Below are 19,145 nucleotides of genomic sequence, written 5' to 3' on the forward strand. Positions count from 1 at the left end.
TTTGGGGGGTTTTAATCAAATTGATGGGCATTGTTGTGTACTCTCAAAAAAATTTTACTCCTTAATTCGTTGCTTCTCAAAAGTGATGGATATTGTTATAGATTGGTGGGCTTTAATTGTCTTCTCATTTACAGTATTACAAAAATCCAATGCAAAACAAGCACAGAATTGCTTCACTGTTGCAACAGTGTGAATAACAGGAAAGCAGTCATGGCAAAAACATGATGGAAGACAACTACAGCTGTCAGCAGTTCAGTATGACATCATGTCACAGATAATCTGCTGTACTGTTGGTACAACATTATACATCAAATAAATAACAGAACTCAGCATCAAATAGTAGTCTTCACCCTCACCCCAAAACACTTAAGTTACATTTCAGTTGCCAAAATTCCGTGCAGCAGAGATCATAAATAAGTTCCAAAATATGGATTGCATGTTGAGGACAATGCACAAAAGGAAATTAGATAGTGAAAGACTGGGTATGCATTTAGAATGATAAAAATCCTAGCAGACAAGCATGTTTTATTCATGGATATACAGTAAATGAATATGAAAGATTCCAATTTGTCAATGAATAAATGTAGTCTTAGAAATACAGGCAATACAAAACCAGACCTACGTTTTATGAGATTAATTCCGTTAGCTTAAAGAACATTTTGAAGCCTTGGGATCCTGGATGTAAACGTAAATACTTCACTGTGTGAAATATTCTGTTAAGTTGGAGTGAGTGCTAATATATTTAATTCTTTAGAAAGGTAGGATACATTGGCAATTGATTTAGAGCTCTCAAATTTCCATTTTGCAAGCTGATAACATAGACCAATACTACAAGGCATTAAATTGTGATGTTTTGTAGAAATTCAACTAATATTAATATTCCCTTCAGTTCAATACAGAATGTCCTGTAATCTGCTGATGAGCCAAAATTGAGCCTAATTAATTTTGTTACCTCCATTCCAAGTCAATGGGAGTTTCACCATTGACTTGGAGCCCAGATTTCACTCAAAATTTTGTGGCTGTTCCAAAGAGCCACCCTCAGGAGAATCACCTCACCCAGCAGATGTCCATAGCCCTATTTCCTATTTTGCTAGGCCATAGCTTTGTCAGTCCTTGTCAGACGCTGCCAAGGGGAGAAGTCAAGGGTATGCGAAACAGCAAATATCAGATGTGAAGTATGGCAACGATGATGCCTCCCCCTTTTCATCACTCCATACTTCACTTAAAGAAGTAGCAGGTTCTTCTTACTAGAGCTTTTCTGCCTTCCATTTCCACCCTTTCCGAGGAAAGACCTGGCCCATCCCCAGACCCTTGTCTAGTGGGCCAGCAATCTCTAATTTTGTCTATATTTCTGCAAGCTAGTTTTGCAGTATTAATTTGCTTCAGTAATAAGTATCAGCCTCTAAAAAGTGGCCTAAACCTTCTCGTGGCACATTCATCCTCATGCTTCTTTCATCCCAGGTGGCACACCGGGGCTGAAAGTCCTCATGCTGCCAAAGCCTGTCTGACAACTTGCTCGCTCACTGCCCACCTGCCATTCTTTTCCCCAGCATTTTCCCCAGGGTCATTTTCCAGCAATGTCTGAAATAACTTTGTTCAATTCTGTGATCTCCAGACGAGGTGACCATGAAACTGACAGCACATCCCTACGCTAAGATCCTAGATTAGTCACTGGAAGATTCCTACATTGTCATGGCCTTCCCGTAATTACCCAAATGTATGCCACTGTGTGTACACGTGCATAGACTCCTCAATAGACAGAATTAATCTGGACCATTGATTTCATTCAGACAGTAGAGACTGGCTATTCAGAAATTTTGACCTATGTTTTTTAAATATACCTGCTCAGAATTTAACATTCTAAAGAATTTTTCAACTTCTTAATATTAATCAGATTTGGTTTATTAAATTTGTTAGTGCAAGTCAGACCAAAACAGCCAGAATTTGCTACTGAAGTGCCTATTAAAGCTTCATTTAAGAACAACTTGCAAATTTGGTCAGGCTTAAAACTGAGAGAATTACTTAGAACAATGCTGATAAGGTTAAAAGAGCTGGGTGACAGTCAAATTTGCAAACCCTAGAAAAATATGTTGTATGAGTGTATTGGAATTAATCCCTAAAAATAACAATTTCTTAAGAATAGTTTACAATTAGGTAGAACCCCAACAAAAAAAATTGAATATGTGCAGAAGGAAGAAGTAACTCAGTATTTATTGTTTTCTGAGTAATTGGAAAGGGGAAAAATTGACACATTTCACCAAATTGGAAAGTCAATTATAATTTATCATGTTTATGTCCATGATATATTCATACTGAAAGACACTTTGGGGGTCAGAGTTCATCAGGACATGCTTGTGGAAAACACATTTACACCCAAACTTGAACTTCATCCTACAACTGCATTAATTTATTTAGTAAAATAGACAGTAAAATCCCAACTTTCTTCCAGTCATTCATTCATGGATCTGGCATGAATCACGTGGCTTTGAAATAACAAATGTATTAACTTGGAAAAATGTCTATATTAAAACTACCATACCTACAGGACCAGGGCACATGTGAAGTTCTATTACTTCTTTTTACTTTTATTTTGCTAATTTTGTGCACTGATTATTAGGTTATATTTAGAGAAATAAAGCAAAAAGAAAGAGAAATGAATGTGCCGCTGCACTTTTGTACTGCATACTGCCAAAGAGACCTGGTTTGGAAAGCTATGACATCCAGTGTATCACCCAATTGATTTGAGTGAACAGTTTATAGGTGATAGAAACATTGCTTAGTAGATTACATATTTTTGTATAGAACTCAACAATGATAGAATAGCATAAGAAAACATTATGAACACCTTTGCTGAGAGCCCTGGCACAAATGAAATAGGCCTCAATATGTGATTACACATTTATATAAAAATCAAGAGGCAGAGAAGTAATTAATAAATCAGATAATGTTTTTTATGCTTTGTTATCACAATTAATGCGTTCGTGCCACATCCAGTTCTTTTTGAAACATGGTGAGAGGGATTTTTTTTTTTTATTCTGCATCCAAGATAATATAAAAATAATTTTAACATTGTTTTCTGTTAATGTTTGGGCAAGATCTTGAAACAGCTGGCAAAAAATGAGGGGACTATGAAATGCTTGTAAAATATGTTAAAGATGTTGGTTTAATTCTGTAAATCTTGAACGTGACCGGTGACTCTCTTTCTCAAAGAATCAAAGTCCAGTAACTTGGCTGTGAATATATTTTTATTGCTATGTAACTGTTTCCCATTTAGACGTAATTAGGCCACCTCCTCCTCCACCTTCCCCTTGCAAATGCTCTTATAAACAGCACCTACAGGAAATCCACAGGTTATCCTTTGTTTATAGAAAGAGGTACTTTTTCTTTTATTGTTACTGTTATAATAAATGCTTATATATAATTATAATAATATCTGCTAGAATCTCTCCAAACAGCTTGAAATTCCAGTTAGCTGCTGCAAAATTTTTGAGGAATTATCCTTTTCCACATATTTCCTCCTGCTTCTCGGAATACATTAAGCTTAATTACAAGAAATATTTCAAATATTGTTGCTAGCTTCTGCATGAAAAGGGGATGCATAGAATGATAACTCATTCTCTCTCTCTGTTTTTCTTTTTCTTCTTCTTTCCCATCTCTTCTTTCCCCTCTTAATTTAAGGAGAGGAATAAATTGGCTGATATTCCAATTATCTGTCCAGCTGGTGAGGATCTTGTTTCACAGGATACAGAGCTGTCATCTTCAGCCAAAGAGGATAGTTTACAGACTGAATTCCTGGCAAAAGAAATACCCTCTGGAGATGAATATGAGTGTATATCACCTGATGATATCTCTTTGCCACCGCTTTCTGAGACACCAGAATCCAACCTCTTACATTCTGAAACAGAGCTAGAAGAGCAGTGCTGTTGTGGTTCTCATAGTCTGCATGTCAGTTCCTATAGCTTGCAAATGCAGAAAACCACTAGTGTTAAAAAATTGATGGAAGCGTCTGATCTCTTAACAAATTCTGCTTATGCTGATGCTACAAATAATAGAATGGAATGCCCATCAGATCAGTTTGAGAAGTTTTGTATCTCTTCAACGGATTCTGGTTCAAAAGTCAGAGCAGTATCTCCTTTGACTTGTAGCTTACAAGGAATATCTGAAGCTAGCACTGCTTCCTGCGCTATAAATGCCAAACCAGTACACAGCATGATGAGTGAAGTGTGCAAAACACATTTGCAACACCTTGAACTTTGTAAAAGCATGGCAGAAACACAAGAACAATTGCATGACTTGAATAACTGTACTAAAACCCAGGACAGGCTGCATGCTTTGCCTGATGCATTCTCAGGTTTCGTGTTTCAATCAGACGCCACCAGAAGCTGTCAGAGGCAGATGGTCACCCGAGAAGAGATTAAAAGTTCATCAGAAAAGAACAGCATGGCCAGCCTAACTGGACAGGCGCCTAACTTCTCCCAGCTTCTGTCTAACAAAACCGTCATGGAAGGTTCTCCGGTAACTTTGGAAGTAGAAGTAACGGGATTCCCAGAGCCTACACTGACATGGTGGGTAGCTTATAATGAGAAGAAGTAAATATACCTATTAGCAAGACACCTTGAACCACTTGTAACCAAATTAATTAATCTATAGACTAGAATAAATGGCTTGTATCCTTTCTACTCCACACTTCTGCATGATTCCCACCTTCAAAATTGCTTTTGACAATTAACCTACTTGAAATAATCTCTCTGTATTTAATTTTATGAATAACGAGAGCATCAAACTACTACAAGCATACCCCATGTTTTTTAAGCTAAATACATCATATAGTTTTTATATTCTGGAATATGATATTGCACTTGTTCAATAATTTCTTAAAATAAATGCGCACTCCAGATTTACCGTAAGTAAATTCACCTGCATTTTCTCAGGATCTTGGCACTATATATGGACAGACAGACACATACACGTGTGCGCACACAAAAATATTTATATAGCCACTACATATACATAGAGACACACATTTATATATACATGTCAGAGTCAGTTGTCAAAAACTAGAGAGAGGTTACAGGTTAAAAAAAAAAAACCTAAATGTCTACACTAAGAGAATCAGTTTTATATTATATATTTGTGTGCACTCTCTCTCTGAATTACTGTATGTCTAATTAGATTGCTTTATACTGCATTTGTGAGAAATACAGATGATGTATGTGGTGGTATAAACATCTTTTAAGATGACTTCTTAGAAATTCCCTGCCAAAGGGAATAGGGACTAAAAGAGGGGCAGGATTTCAAGACTTTAATAGTAGTCCTCTATGTGTTGGCATATTTTTCTAAAAGTTTACATCATTTGCCATTTCTCCACTTATTCCGACAGACATCCACAATGGAGGCCTTTCTTTTAATGTATTAAAATTAGATATGCCTCTTATTAGAAATGTTTTGATGTTAAGATTATTATTACACATGTAAAGAATTAGGCAAACCATAAGCTTTTAGTAAGCTGAATTTTCTTCTATGGCACTGAGAAAAATACCGGACACTGCAACCTTGGTGCTATACTGTGTTGGTATCAATAAAGTTACTTTATTTTAAATCCCAGTATTCTACACTTTGAGGAGTATTGTTGGTATTTTATCATAAGAAAGCATTAATTTAGCTCAAAAATATATACACTGTTGATATATGGTCTTTTAAAAAATAACATTCAACTGAGCATTTTGCAAATTAGAAATTTATGAAAACAAAAAAATGTGGGGTTTTGTAATTAAAAATTCACCGATACTATGTATTTTGTACTGATGTAGACATTTTATTGGATATACATGTGGAAAAATATTTCTATGTTTGTGTTGGGTTAAATGTAGCTTATGCTGAAACATCACGAGGCAAGAAGAGCCAGAGTTTTCCTTCACTTCCAATATGTAAATCAAGAGTCAATACCAATACATGGTGACAGATTCTCAAGTGTTAGAATATGACACCAGTTCTCTGAAATAGCTCCTGATGCATTGTTCTATCCTGTTTGATGACGTGAACTAAGTAAATGTTAAGTGGGCTGGGGTGGAGGAACAGGTCCTTGACTGTTCTTTATACTGAAGACACAAGTTCAGAAAGTTTGTATGTTGCTTATGCATCTTAAGAGCCTATTCATGAGCTGAACGTGGATTGACTCAACACCTTACTAGCAAAAATGTTTCAGCACAAAACTGAGGGCCCAGGCCTTCATGCTACTATCTCCAGTACTGCAGTGAGGTAACTGTGACTTGTCCATTGAAAACCATTATCAGAACCACGTTTTCTCGTATTAAGAATGTATTATCCAGCAATTTGAATTGTTTAAATATTCATCCATATTTACGTATAACTTTAAAACTGAGGAATGAGAGCACAGCAGTAGGCCTTATCTCTTGCTGTCAATGTAGTATTATAAAGGTTGTCTGAATTTGCGAAGTTCTTGGCATACAGTGCTATAAATCTGACTTGAAAACTGACTCTCTGCTTCAGGTACAAGAAGGGCCAGAAACTGACTGCAGATGAGCACTTAAAGCTTTTACAAAAGGAGACAAAGCATACTTTGTTCATTCAGAAGGTGTGTGATAAAGATGCTGGCCTCTATGTTGTTCGGGCTAAAAATTTGAATGGCACTATCTCATCAAGTGCCATTCTCCACGTGAAAGGTAACAGGCCACCTATTACAAGAATAGACTGGATAATGGTGTGTGTCATCTATATTAGCATATCACTAATGTACTGGCTATTCACAAAATAAGTACAATATTGACTGCACTGGACTTAATTCTCACATGCTAAGACAACATTAAATTTCTTTTCTTACACTGCATCTTTCACAATCTGTACCAAACCACTTCCATATCACAGTCAACATATTGCTTGTTTCTTTAATACCAGCATAATGTGCTTATTTTCCTTTCTCATAGTGATGTTGAGATAAAAACGTTACAAAGATTTCCTAGAATCTGAGGCAGAGTTTTGCTTTCAAAAAATATTGGCATTACAAAGTGTTGGAAACATTTTTAATGGTTATAGGTATTAAATGTCAAGATACACCCAGGTAGAGTGCTCAGATCAACATATATTTTATGACATGCCTTTTTTTCTGAGGGGGTGTGGAGGGCTTTGAAATGTTTTTTAAACATCAAACGTATTATTTCCAACCACATTTTTTCCTCATACACTTTTTAAAAAATTTTATTTGTAGCATAAAGCTTCGTAGTAAAGAAAACATACCATTCATGATTGCTCTGGCATAGATCAGATTTAAATCTCTCTCAGCCCAGCAGATAGTCTCAACAAATTAAAGTGGCAGTAGTTCCAATAGAATTGTCATCGTCTGCACTACAAAGATTTGACCCAGAATCATCAGGATTTGTGTAAGTGGCACCTAGCATACAGTAGACCAAAAACCCCAAATGTTACAAAATGAGATATTCCAACATACCAATCTGCTTAGGTAGATGCTTTTGTGATACTTTCTCTGCCTTCTTATAAAATTAAAGATATAAATATTTCTAATAATCCACTAAATTGTTAGTATAAGACAAGAAAGATAATAGTTTATGAAGTGAGCATTTGTGCATATTTAAAATTTTTAACACACTGATTTCAGACAGAATCAACTAAATTGGGGAAATACTCAAAAGTGTATTCACACCAAAAAAAACCCACATTGTTTTATTTCAGTCAAATAGAATTCTCCTATAACTTCAAAGCCGTAAATCCAATCCAGAACTTTGTTCACCTACATATCGCATTTCATTCTTGACAAGGACAACCACAAATATTATTTTTTATTAAAGTAGTAATTTGTTTAAATATTTGATAACAATGACATAACTGTGCCAGTGGAAGATTTCATTTATAAATCGTCAAATGTAACTTCATTCTTTAGCTGCAGTACTTCTTGTATTTGTACAGTAAAACAATTGACAAACAGCTACATGATTTTTCCTGCATCTTTGATTTGCAGCTTTCATATTACAACTGTGTTGGTGTGGAAAATTTATAGAGGAAATATTTACTTTTTCTTGCATAATTTGCTGAAATGATGTGAGCCTTTTACTGTGTAGCTTGCTATGAGCAGAATATATATTGCAAATTGCCGGGGGTCAGTGGGATTGAAGACTGACATTTAGATATTTTGGCCCAGTGACTGCAACTTTATTAAAATTCCTGCAACTTTGAAACAGGAGAAGTTCTTGAGGGAATATAACCTCACAGCAATATGAGAGGGAGCAGAAGGAGGAGGTGGTGAGCAGATGGGGGAACAAAATAAATTCTAACTAAAATTGGTATTACCCTTAATATTCAAAGTTCAGTCATCTCACAAAAATGTTGATTCCTAAGAATTCTCTCAGGTATAAAAATCACCTATTTTCCTAAAATGTATTTTCCATTTCACAATAAAGCTAATTTTAATAATTAGTATGATTTTGAATGTTTCAATTTTCATAAAAGTAAAATTCAGTTTAGTATTTTTGTGCCCCTGTGACTTTATGTATGGTTGTTATAAACGTGCAGCAAAGAACCTATGTGAGCAAGCTGACTTGCATAAGCGGTACATTAAGCAATATTGTGGTAAGAACAAACCAAAATGTTGCTCCTACATGCTGTAAGGTTTTGCCTGCTGCAGAGCTGCCAGTGCTTGATAACTTTATCCTGCTCATAACACTCATTTTCTATTTGAAAATGAGTCTTCTAGGTGATGGCTGCCCTTCAATCCTCTGTTTTTTACTGAGAGTTGCCATCATTCAAAAATTAAAAGTAATCACGGATGTTCTTTTGACTTGTTTTCTGCTTTTCTAAGTAACTTCATATAATATTCAGGTCACTTTTTCAGGCATTTTTGCCTTCAGTATTGAGGCTAAGTATATGCACACCAAAAAAAACGGGAGTGAAAGCGGAGATGTTCTCTTTCCTCTTCTGCCTTGCGTCTGCCAGAATTAACTGTCAAAAGGCTCGTGACAGAAAGAGTCATTGTAGGTCTATAGATGCTGGGCTCAAAGCTGCATCTCTGTTTTAACTTGTGGATCCTTCATCTTGAAAACTGTGGAAAGTTCAGTGCTAGAATGATAATCGTTCTGTCTTTTTTTATATGACCAGTGTGTGAGTTCAGAGACATGCATTTGACATTTTTGGTTGGAGGAGAGCCATTTGTTGAGCAAAACAACACTGTGAGGTGAGTCTCTGTCCCTCAGAAAGCAAGGCTAGAGCTAGGATTCCAGCCCTGCTTAGAAAAATTTGTCCCAAACTCACTTGAAGTTCTATCAAAGCAGGAGAAGAAGATAGGAACTTTTCATCATGTCATAAAGCAGGAATTGGAGGTAGCTTGGATCTAGACTTGTAATTGGATCTGATTGCTTGCTGGCACTTACAGAAAGACCGCTTACTATTTATGAAAATCAACTCCACGAGTTAAAAAGGCAATAAACAGACACAGAACTACTGGACGAGCGTACACAGATTATGGGAACAAATTCTGTCCCCTCCCTCATAACACTTCCTGATGTACATCCAGGCTCCTAGGGTACTACAAGGGAGCAGGCATGCAGACCTTCTGCCTCATACACAGTTGCATTAAATCTGTTTCTGTTAACTTCATTTGACAAGCTTTAGAACAGGTAGGAGAGATCTCAGTTACTTGCTTTACCTGATATTTGGCAGCCAGACTACAAGGCCAGTTTACGAAATTGTGTGAGAGTAAGAGATGCAGCTCTGAATCCAATGGCATTTATTCCATCTTTTTATTAATATTATTTAGAAGCTAACCAGTGATGTAGCCTTTTATTGAAGTTTGGCTTACACTCCCAGTTCCAAGCATAACAAGGAGGACTGTCATCTTTCTTCTAAGAGAGGAGGAGTTAAGGAGAAGCCTTGGAGAGAGAGTAAATTTTATTCCAACATTTACAAATCTGTGCTGCGTATACCTATGAACAAGCATATTCTGCCTTTAGTAAAATTCTGAGTGTGTATCATGCTGCATATGTCTAATTGAGTATACTTATGTTTTGCCCCCTTAGTAGAAAAGCATTTAAAATCAATACAATGCTGTTTATTTTTTTCTTCTGAGTTATGGTTTAAATAGTTCATGAAATGACCCTTGTTGCTAAAGTTTGTATTTTCCTTATCTATTTTTCTCTCTTTTAATCATATTTTGAAAGTACTATTGGTGGTTCATGTACTGAACAAGACATAAAAGTAGTTTATCTTAACGGACTTTTCCAAGGCATTGCTATTTGAGACTTGATTGGGGATTCTATGCTCCAGGAAGGCTTTCCAGATGAGGAGCTGTATTGACATGATGCCCCTGTAATTGTTCACTGCTATGATGTGGTGTTGAAAGAGCACCTGTGCTCAATTTTATTGGCTGGTGAAGGACATTTTTAAGCCACTTCTATCTAGAAAGTCACTAAAGGAAAGCTGCTCTCTGCCCACAAAACTACAAAAGCAGAATGGTAGTGAAATGCCGTACTTGGTGAGCTTAACACCCGTTTTCCAGCTTGAACCATAAATGCCTGTTGTAACTGACAAATTAAGTAGCCCAGATTTCAACAGAGCCTCCCAGAAAAAACATGTCAAGGGTGATCTTATCTCCAACTATGCCAAGACAAAACAAAATTATTCTACTGGGGAAGGGTAGATTAATGCAGAGTTCTTTGTACAACCTGATTAAAATTATACAGGTCTAAAGCTTATATGGAAGATCCCAGTAGATTACCTGGCACCCAGGGAAGCCAGCTGAGTGACACTTTCTAAGGAAAGTGAGTCTCAGTTTTGCTATACAATTCAAAAGCTGCTGAAGTGGCTTATGATCTGCTCCTGTGCCAATGCATCCACTTTAATTTTTACTCAAACACATTACCTGCGAAAAGTAAGCTTCCTACTACTGGAATAAATCCTGGAATTGAGTTCCTATTTAAATGTTAAATAAGATCTTTCAAGTTTGACTTGTAAGAAGAAAGTGAAATGCAAATGAATCCTATTTTAAAATCTAAGTACACTATTATTTTCAAGAGTACACACAAGTATGGCATTCATGGTATTGCTATATAACAGACACTGTGAAATAATAAAAGGTCAAAACACCTTGTCGCTTCTGAGAATGTTGTCATTTCTGCATAATCAGATATTATATTTATTAAATGCAAAAAGGTATAAATATAAGGCCAGAAATTGCCTTAGCACATCTGTAGATCTTAATAAATCATTGTAGAATTACATAATCCCTTTGTTCATTAAACCTTTCCTCTAAGAATTTGAATATTTCTGTGAATATTAGATAAACAAAACTCCATTTTGTGAGTATGGTATTGCACCTACTTTAAATTAGGAATAGTTTTAAATGCACAGTTTTTAATGGGTATGTGGATACCAGCCACATTTTTAATTGCTGCAAGAAACAAGATTTAAAAAAAAAAAGAGATTAGAGATACTAGATATGCAGCAGGATACTGAAAGTCTCCTGGTTTTAATGTTTTGATTTGCAAACAAAGGTGTAATCAATGCTGATTACTGTTGTGTTGGCAGTCTGGGTTTAAATACTCTTTATTTAAACACTCTAATGAATGCCCACAAAATTTTGCTGGAAAATTGCTGCTGTTTTCTGTTCAGATAATCTTAAAAAAAGAGTGACAGTGATGTAGTCTCATGATACACTAATATTTCTCTGAAAGAAAACCACATATTCTGTTTCAGCAATAATTTTAATGTAATGCTTCCCCCCCCCCTTTTTTTTTTATATTTCATGTTGTGCATGTTTCACTTCCTCCTTCTTTTAACCATACTGTAGAAGCAGGGAATACATCCAGGTGTTTTGTATTGTTCTGCTACTTTCTTGTTTTACAGTGCTGACTTCCCCTCATCACAGTCACAGTTTTGAATCTATAGTTACTTCAGGACCCCAAAATGTTTACATCTTCCCAATTGCTCCCTTAAAGAGCAGATTTAAATCTCAATCTCTCTAGCCTTACAACAAAAATATTCTATTTAGGCATATTACTAACCTAATCTCCCTTCCTCCTTCCCCATATGCAGACATCCATTAAGAAAGTGGTGAATAAGATTGCCTGACTACAAGATGTGGAGTTGTGTGAAGGGGTGTTTACAAAAGGTGCATAAGTTTGGAGGGGAAAGGGATTAATTATTTTCATTTTTCAAAAGAAGCAGCCTATCTGAGGCCCCAGGTGTGAGTCAGTAGGCAAAGGGAGGATGAGGCATTCCCCTGGCTGGCTTTGGATCAGATGTGGCTGGACCTACAATGGAGAAGGTGGCTTCCTCTCAAATGACTGGTAAGGTATACCTATTTCCTGGTCCTTTCTCTGGAGGCTTTGCTAGGGTAAGCTAGTAATTTTTGTGTCTGTATATCTTTTGTGGCTCAGAGGAGCTGTGTCTTTAAAAATTACTGCTCAGACTTCCTTCAATGAGGCTACACCATGGTATTCAAGGAGACTGGAGCTCTGGATTATGGATATTTCACATCAATTGGGTCATGAGACCCACTTGGTATTCCTTAATAAAATTCCTTCTGATTGTGTGAGGAGCTTGACTAAGACAAAAGCTCTAAACAGTAAAGTGCGGTGTCTTAATTTAGAGCAATGCTGAGGAAATCCAAAGTCTCTGAAGCAGCATGGTGTGAATCTCAGTCTAGCCTAAATTTTTAGGGAAGGTAGGGGGAAGTTGATAAACTTGCTAATATCGCATTTCAAGACATCAGAGATTGGAAATTATATGCCCAGAGTAAAAAGATTAAGAATAATTGTGAAGCAAAGTAATAAAAAATGGCTGCTGAAAACAATTTGGCTTGACCTGGTACTACCTATGTGTGAAAGAGACTTGGGGCAGGGGTGAAAACTGTGTGATAAAGCCGGATGTGGATGATGTCTCCACCTGCAGTTTTTGCATTGCTCCAGACTGCTGAGTTTTCCTTGCTTGTTCCCCAGTTTGCAGGAGAACTCTACCGGTTCCTACAAATAACTTATGTAATCAATATTTGACAAACTTCTTATCTGAAGCCATCAGAGTGGGATTTCAGTACCACTGACTACCTGAAATGTTTTTCCTCCACAATGCAGGAAAAAAGATCTGTTCCTTCTAAACTTTGTGCTTCATGGGATGTCCAGCCAAGAAATCATTTTTAATTGACAAGTTGTCTTAGCTTATTCTGACATTTCATTATGATATCATGGGAAGATCATTGGTGAAATATAACCATCCATTCTGTTTTGAAGGTTACTGTCATAAGATGAACTCTTCCTTTACAGCAGACTTTGTTTCCCTGTTGAGTTCTAGCCTGTGCCTTGAAGGGTTGTAGTAACTGTCACTTCATGGTTTTCTTTGCACATACTTTTCCCTTTGCTCTCTAGAAACTGGTCATTTTAGTTTTTATGTTCTGCTGACTTACTGATACAAAATCAAGATGGGGTCTGATCATTATCACCATTACAGTCGGATGATTTTTTTTTTTTTTTTTTTTAAATGGTAAAAACCATCCTGGTATGAGATGCAGTCTGACTTCACAAGGTAATACAAACCACACAAGTAATGGAATCCAGCCAAAAATATCACAAGGAGTGGCTGATGCCCACTTAACGTTTTCCACTGGAATACAAGCTGATCATGCACTGTTTGTGACTTATTGCCAGCTGCCTGCAAAGAGGAGGCAGGGGTGTAAGCTTGGTTCCCTTGCTTAAAGTGAGGCTGCAGATCCCCAATTTCTGTGCTTCAGGTGCATGCAATGCAATGGTGGTGGCAGCTTGCACACGCTAACTTTCAACAGCTAAGAACTGAGTTGTTTGAGCTGCTGGGACTGGCTAATACAGACCTTAGGTTAGCAAGCATATGAGAGAGTAACAGTCGTATACTTCTGCTCTATATTGTGGCTTTAGTCCTACAGTACATGGGAAGAATGTAAAAGCAGCTAAGCTTGAAAGTTTATTGCAAGTAAGAGCTCACCTAAGCAGTGGATTTATTAATGCAGTGGGTGAAAACATCTGCCTCACCATGCTGACAGTCCCATGTTTGGCAAAAATAGCCATGGGCTCAATATATTTGGGTTTAGAAGTTGCTGGGCACCTTTGTGAGATACGCTGATTTTTGTTTCACAATAGCATAAAGAAAAAATTTTCATCCTAAAACAGTGGCATAATGCTGGCATAGTTGAGAACAGTTTCAAGCTCTGTTATTTATCACACATCTCAGTAACTTTAGGTTTCTAAGCAGGCTGGTGATTACTTTTGTTAAATATTATGGACACGTGGTATAATTTATAGTAAAGAGGAACAAGAAGACATTCTTTATGTGATAGGAATGCAAAATGTTCATTTTTGTTGTAGTATATGTCTTTGTGTGTGCTTCTGTGTGTTAACATCTGCTGCTTTGGATTCCCTGTGTCAAGAATACTTAGTCTGAGTTCTGAGGCTGTTTTCTTTTTTACTGTGGCCCTGGAGGCGGAATGTAAGTGGAACCTCGGGTAGTAGTACAGTGACCCAGTAAATCCAGCTTTACAGCTCATTAAGTTACATGTCTCATGAAGCAATGCTTTGATTCAGTACAAACTGATGCTGATGATTGAAATGTCTTCAAACAATTTTGATGGGTTAATTTGTATTAGCCAGGCCTTGTACCGGCTCAGGTGTCATCTGTCCTCCCACAGCTGGCATGAAGCCAGCACAAACTCAATCTTATGTGCTCTGGTTATTGCAATAGAAATGCAATTATTTGCCCATCCTTGATCTGAATCAGATTTGTACTGGGTGATCTGGTAAGTACATGGTTTCAGTATTAATGATGGCCAAAATAATGATGTTGATCAAAGTGGTACAGAGGCCACATTCCGGCCTTCATCATTGTTGCAAATACAGATCAATCTTTTTTTAATTTTTTCAATAACTTTTTTTTACTAGAAGAATAGGGGAAAAAAGTGAAGAAAGAGTGTGATGTACAACAGTGCACTAAATGCAAAAATTTGCTCTCTTGACTTTGTCACTTTAAATTTGTGCGGAATATTTACTCTTCCACCTTCACTGAAACACAATAATCTGCATAGACTTGCCTACTACCTACACAAAGAAGATGATTCTTTAGCTTTACCATGGAACTAATATCACTATGCCGATGCATGAAATTTTGGGGTGCTTAATATCCATGTGTTTCAACAAACTTTATCTTATATAGATAAATGATGTCTGCCTACTAACAGTCTTGCAAATAAAGGCTCTCTTTGTCATGTGATGTGGTGAACTTTAGAATTATGAGATTTTTTTCTTCAGTTGCTTTAGTTGTGCCTTTTAAAATACAGTGAATAATTTTTTTTCAGTACAAGGAAAACAGCCAAACTTCATACAAATATTTGGACATACAACTCTACAAGAAGGAGAAGATTTAATCCTGCATTGCACTATACATGGAAAGCCCAAACCACGTGTCTGCTGGATGAAGGATGATATCCAAGTGGTATCTGGAGACATCAGTGTATGTTCTAATGTTCTTGAAATATTTCTTGGGAGAAAGATAATATATTTTTCTTTATGCTACTAATAATCTCCTATGTGCATTTTATTGTTTTACAGATTGAGAAATTAGGAGATACCTATTACCTTTTGAAAAGAAATGTAGTCCTTGCTGATACGGGGAAATATATCTGTGTTGCCAGCAATGAAATTGGAAAGGCACACTGTTCTGCTTTTGTAACAGTGATAGGTGATTCATCCTGCCAGCTGCATGCTTTTAGGCACGTTGTTGCCATATTAAATGAGCACCTTGTTTCCACTTACTAATGTACGTATTTTGTTTCAGAGAAAAATAAAACCCCAGAAATTTCCACTGTAACTCAGGCTAAATCAGAATGGGAAGATGGATACTTTTCAGAAGAAGTGAATGTCACCACAACTGAGCTAGTACAAGCCCACGACACACATTGTGTGCGAGTTCAAAGGCCAGTGGCTAAACATCTCCCAGTAAGGTAACCTGCAGCTTACTCTGTGCTACATCTTGTAATACTCCAATAGCTGTAAGGACCTTAAATTACAAAGCACACTTCAAACACTCTTCCTAATCCTATCAATTTTTGCATAATGTAATTGAAGTCCATAATGTGTGACTGCCTCTTACACTTAATTCTTCATCAGAAGATATGCAATTCTGTTAGATGAAAGACCTTGTGATACAATAGAAAATTGAGTTAGTGCAATAAGGTATTTAGTTCAGTGAAATATTTTTTTTTAAATCTAGGTATCTTAATCCAGATATTAATTTAAGATTTAACAGCTCAAAGTCACAAAGTATTCCAGAGGTTCAAATTGATACAACTACATGAACGTGAAGTTTCAATAACAGAATATGTAAACAAAGTTTTCTACTAGGTAAACATCTTATTTAGAAGAATAAATAGCGCAGGAACAGTCATTGTTCACTAATTGATTAAAGATGACAAAACTTCCCACTGCAATTTTAGAAGATTAAATGAGATATGTGAAGTCACTAGTCCTTGTCGTGACTTCTTGCACAAGGCTAAATCTTGCCTCCTGAATTTAGGCTCTGATAGCCTACTGTAGTTTATGGTGCTAGAACTGCCTGTCTTTTGAGTAATGTATTCAGGGATGAGAGAGTTTTTATACCCTGTGACTGTTACTAATCTGGTTTACTCTAGTTATTAGTTCACTGTTTCACTGGAAACATCAGATATGAGGTAACGTAGGGATGTAGGTGGGGGTTAGGAAGAGATTGTGCGCATAAAAATAAGACTTGTTGTCAGAGGTTTTCAGTAGAAAATACCTGAACAATTCTATTGATAATGTTTATTACACAACTCTGAAATTGGTAAGACTGTTTTACAGTGAAAAGCTGGTTTCATGATGATACAGTAAAATAGCTTTCTTTCTAGAAGGTATGTGGAGCAATGTGATGGAAAAAAGGCCTGGGAGTCTCATGGCTTTAAAGAAGTGATGGTTAATGTGACCTGGGAAAGTAGGTGAGATTCTGTGGGATTGCTGTCAGGCTAGTCTTTCACAGTCTGCTCAAAATGATAAGTTTAAACTGGTCACATAAAAATGCATTTGTTGCCCAAGGTGTCTGAATATTTTCTGAACTTTTCATACATAGTGAATTCTATGGCAAAAAGTCACAGAAAAAAGAAAGAACAGCGTTCTTTTGTTTTGTTTTGTTCCTGAGGTTTATCTGTCTAGACGTAGAGCAACATGTAAAAGGAAAGAAAAATTATTGCGTGTTGATTCAAAAGCTGTTCTCATTTCATCATAAGCTGCCTGCACACGTTCCCTCATGTCCAGCTGATCAAGCATTGATCCCATACATTTTGTTCAGGTTTTTTTCTGTATTGCTGTGAGATGGCAGATATTCCAAAGCAAAAAAAATCAAATGCAAGATCATGTTAATTTTACTTAGGGCACATAAAGTATTCAGTATGATTAAAACATGTAGATCATACAGGAAGGTCAAATTTCTCCTCATTTTTCTTCTCTCTTCTGTTCTTTATAACTAAAGTGCCCTCTGGTTATTTGTTATTGTCAGTAAGATGAGTTTTAGGATATTTTATGTTCTGTCTGGAATCACTCTTTATTTGATCTCTAATCTCATATTATCTCAAGACCACAGAGAAGAGTCTATGCCAACCACCACAGTGTTGCTTATGAAAGGGAATGCTGCGGCTGCCACCATTAAAAATATAGGCAATATTAACTGACCTTTTTTAAACAGGTTTAAAGAGAAACTCTGGCTTCAAGGAGTGTATCTTGAACTTGAGAGGCCACAAAAGATTAGCTTCAATTTGGAACATGATCCTGTTCTTCTCCCGCCTGCTGCAGAGGATCAGAAGATGGACTGAACGGCAAGATGCCTGATTCATGAGGGTGTTCATATTGTTTGCTGTGTCCATTAGTAGATGTTGGCCATGGGTAACAAGATGAATCCTTGAGTGCTATTTAATTTTTATCTAGGTTACAATTTGTATTTGGTTTCTTTATAAATAAATCATTAATAAAATTCACCTGTGCACAGCATTTATTAGACAGTGATTTCTAATTTCTTGCGGTTCTGTTCTGGTTTGTTGGACAAATCTAACAGAAGATGATGATGGGAAAAAGAGACATTAGCCTTTAAAATTACAGATCTCCTTGGTGATTCGTCAGCACCCACTGTTTTATTCTTCTACAAATTCCATCAATACTTCTTCCCACTAGCTTATATAGAGAATTCAGACACAAACAAATGAGGACTTAAAACAAAATGAGTTTATAACTACAGAATTCTTGGTTTATTAAATACAGTGTTCATTACCTTATTTCTAACAGCTTTCAGACATTTTGAGGAGGCTGGGCATCAAAAAGAGTGGTTACTAATAATAGCAAACCTTGTCTAATGCATGTTCAGTACCAAAAATGTCTTCAGGGAAGAGAGAGTCTCTTTAAGGCAGCATTATGGAGAAGTCTTCCGCTATATTGCTTCTGCTTTCAGGACTGGATTACTGTGACAAAGCAGTCCATTTCTACTTGATGCATGTCATTACAGTCCGAAGGAGTGGACTATGAAGTGATACCCACGCTAGTTTCAAACCACATCCTTAGTTTAGCCAAGGAGTTCCCAATGATAGAGTTCCTCAAGGCCCACAGCATCCATTCAGGGTATAAAGAAAACCTGGACTGAAATTAAATCTTTTGGATTGTAGGGCAGTCAATAGCATGATGAAATTTTTGCCTCCATCTCTTGCATTCTGAGTCTAGCTGTCTTTTTCACTTTACTGCAAAGCTCCTTGCAGAGAAAGAGGAGGACTTTCGTAGTGTCATTCATTTGCAACATTGAAAAAAGTAGTTCATAAAACATCCCATTTTGGATGGCTGTTTGACTGGCACAATAACCAATAGAACATCTAGTTAGACTTGGGAATAACTGTTCTTCAGTTAGGTCCTTCTGATTCAGATTTTCAAAGTCCTACCTAGCAAATGATTCATGCTACTCAGACTTCTGCTTCCATGCACTGCGTATGGCTTGGCCAATACAACAAGTACATGTGTATTGTGCAACTGCCTATTGGGCAACATTTTGTCATTCTTTATATAAACATTGATAAAGCCTGTACTGGGTTTGTATACCACAGCAATGCACTCACACTT

The 19,145-nt window shown here is 36.6% G+C and overlaps 1 protein-coding gene across 1 annotated transcript in view; it reads left to right on the forward strand.

Annotated features, from left to right (window-relative positions):
• The window catches only part of CCDC141 (coiled-coil domain containing 141), a 110,147-nt gene extending 92,112 nt beyond the window's left edge, over nt 1–18,035 (forward strand). The window contains exons 24-29 of the mRNA XM_076342516.1: nt 3,679–4,565; nt 6,511–6,683; nt 15,338–15,492; nt 15,591–15,720; nt 15,817–15,982; nt 17,734–18,035. Coding sequence (XP_076198631.1) covers nt 3,679–4,565; nt 6,511–6,683; nt 15,338–15,492; nt 15,591–15,720; nt 15,817–15,982; nt 17,734–17,860 — 1,638 coding nt within the window. The 3' untranslated portion in view covers nt 17,861–18,035. The remainder of the gene's footprint in view (nt 1–3,678; nt 4,566–6,510; nt 6,684–15,337; nt 15,493–15,590; nt 15,721–15,816; nt 15,983–17,733) is intronic.
• Nucleotides 18,036–19,145: the final 1,110 nt, after the last annotated feature.

The sequence above is a fragment of the Aptenodytes patagonicus genome, chromosome 6 (assembly GCF_965638725.1).
Source record: "Aptenodytes patagonicus chromosome 6, bAptPat1.pri.cur, whole genome shotgun sequence".
NCBI classification, from domain to species: Eukaryota; Metazoa; Chordata; class Aves; order Sphenisciformes; family Spheniscidae; genus Aptenodytes; species Aptenodytes patagonicus.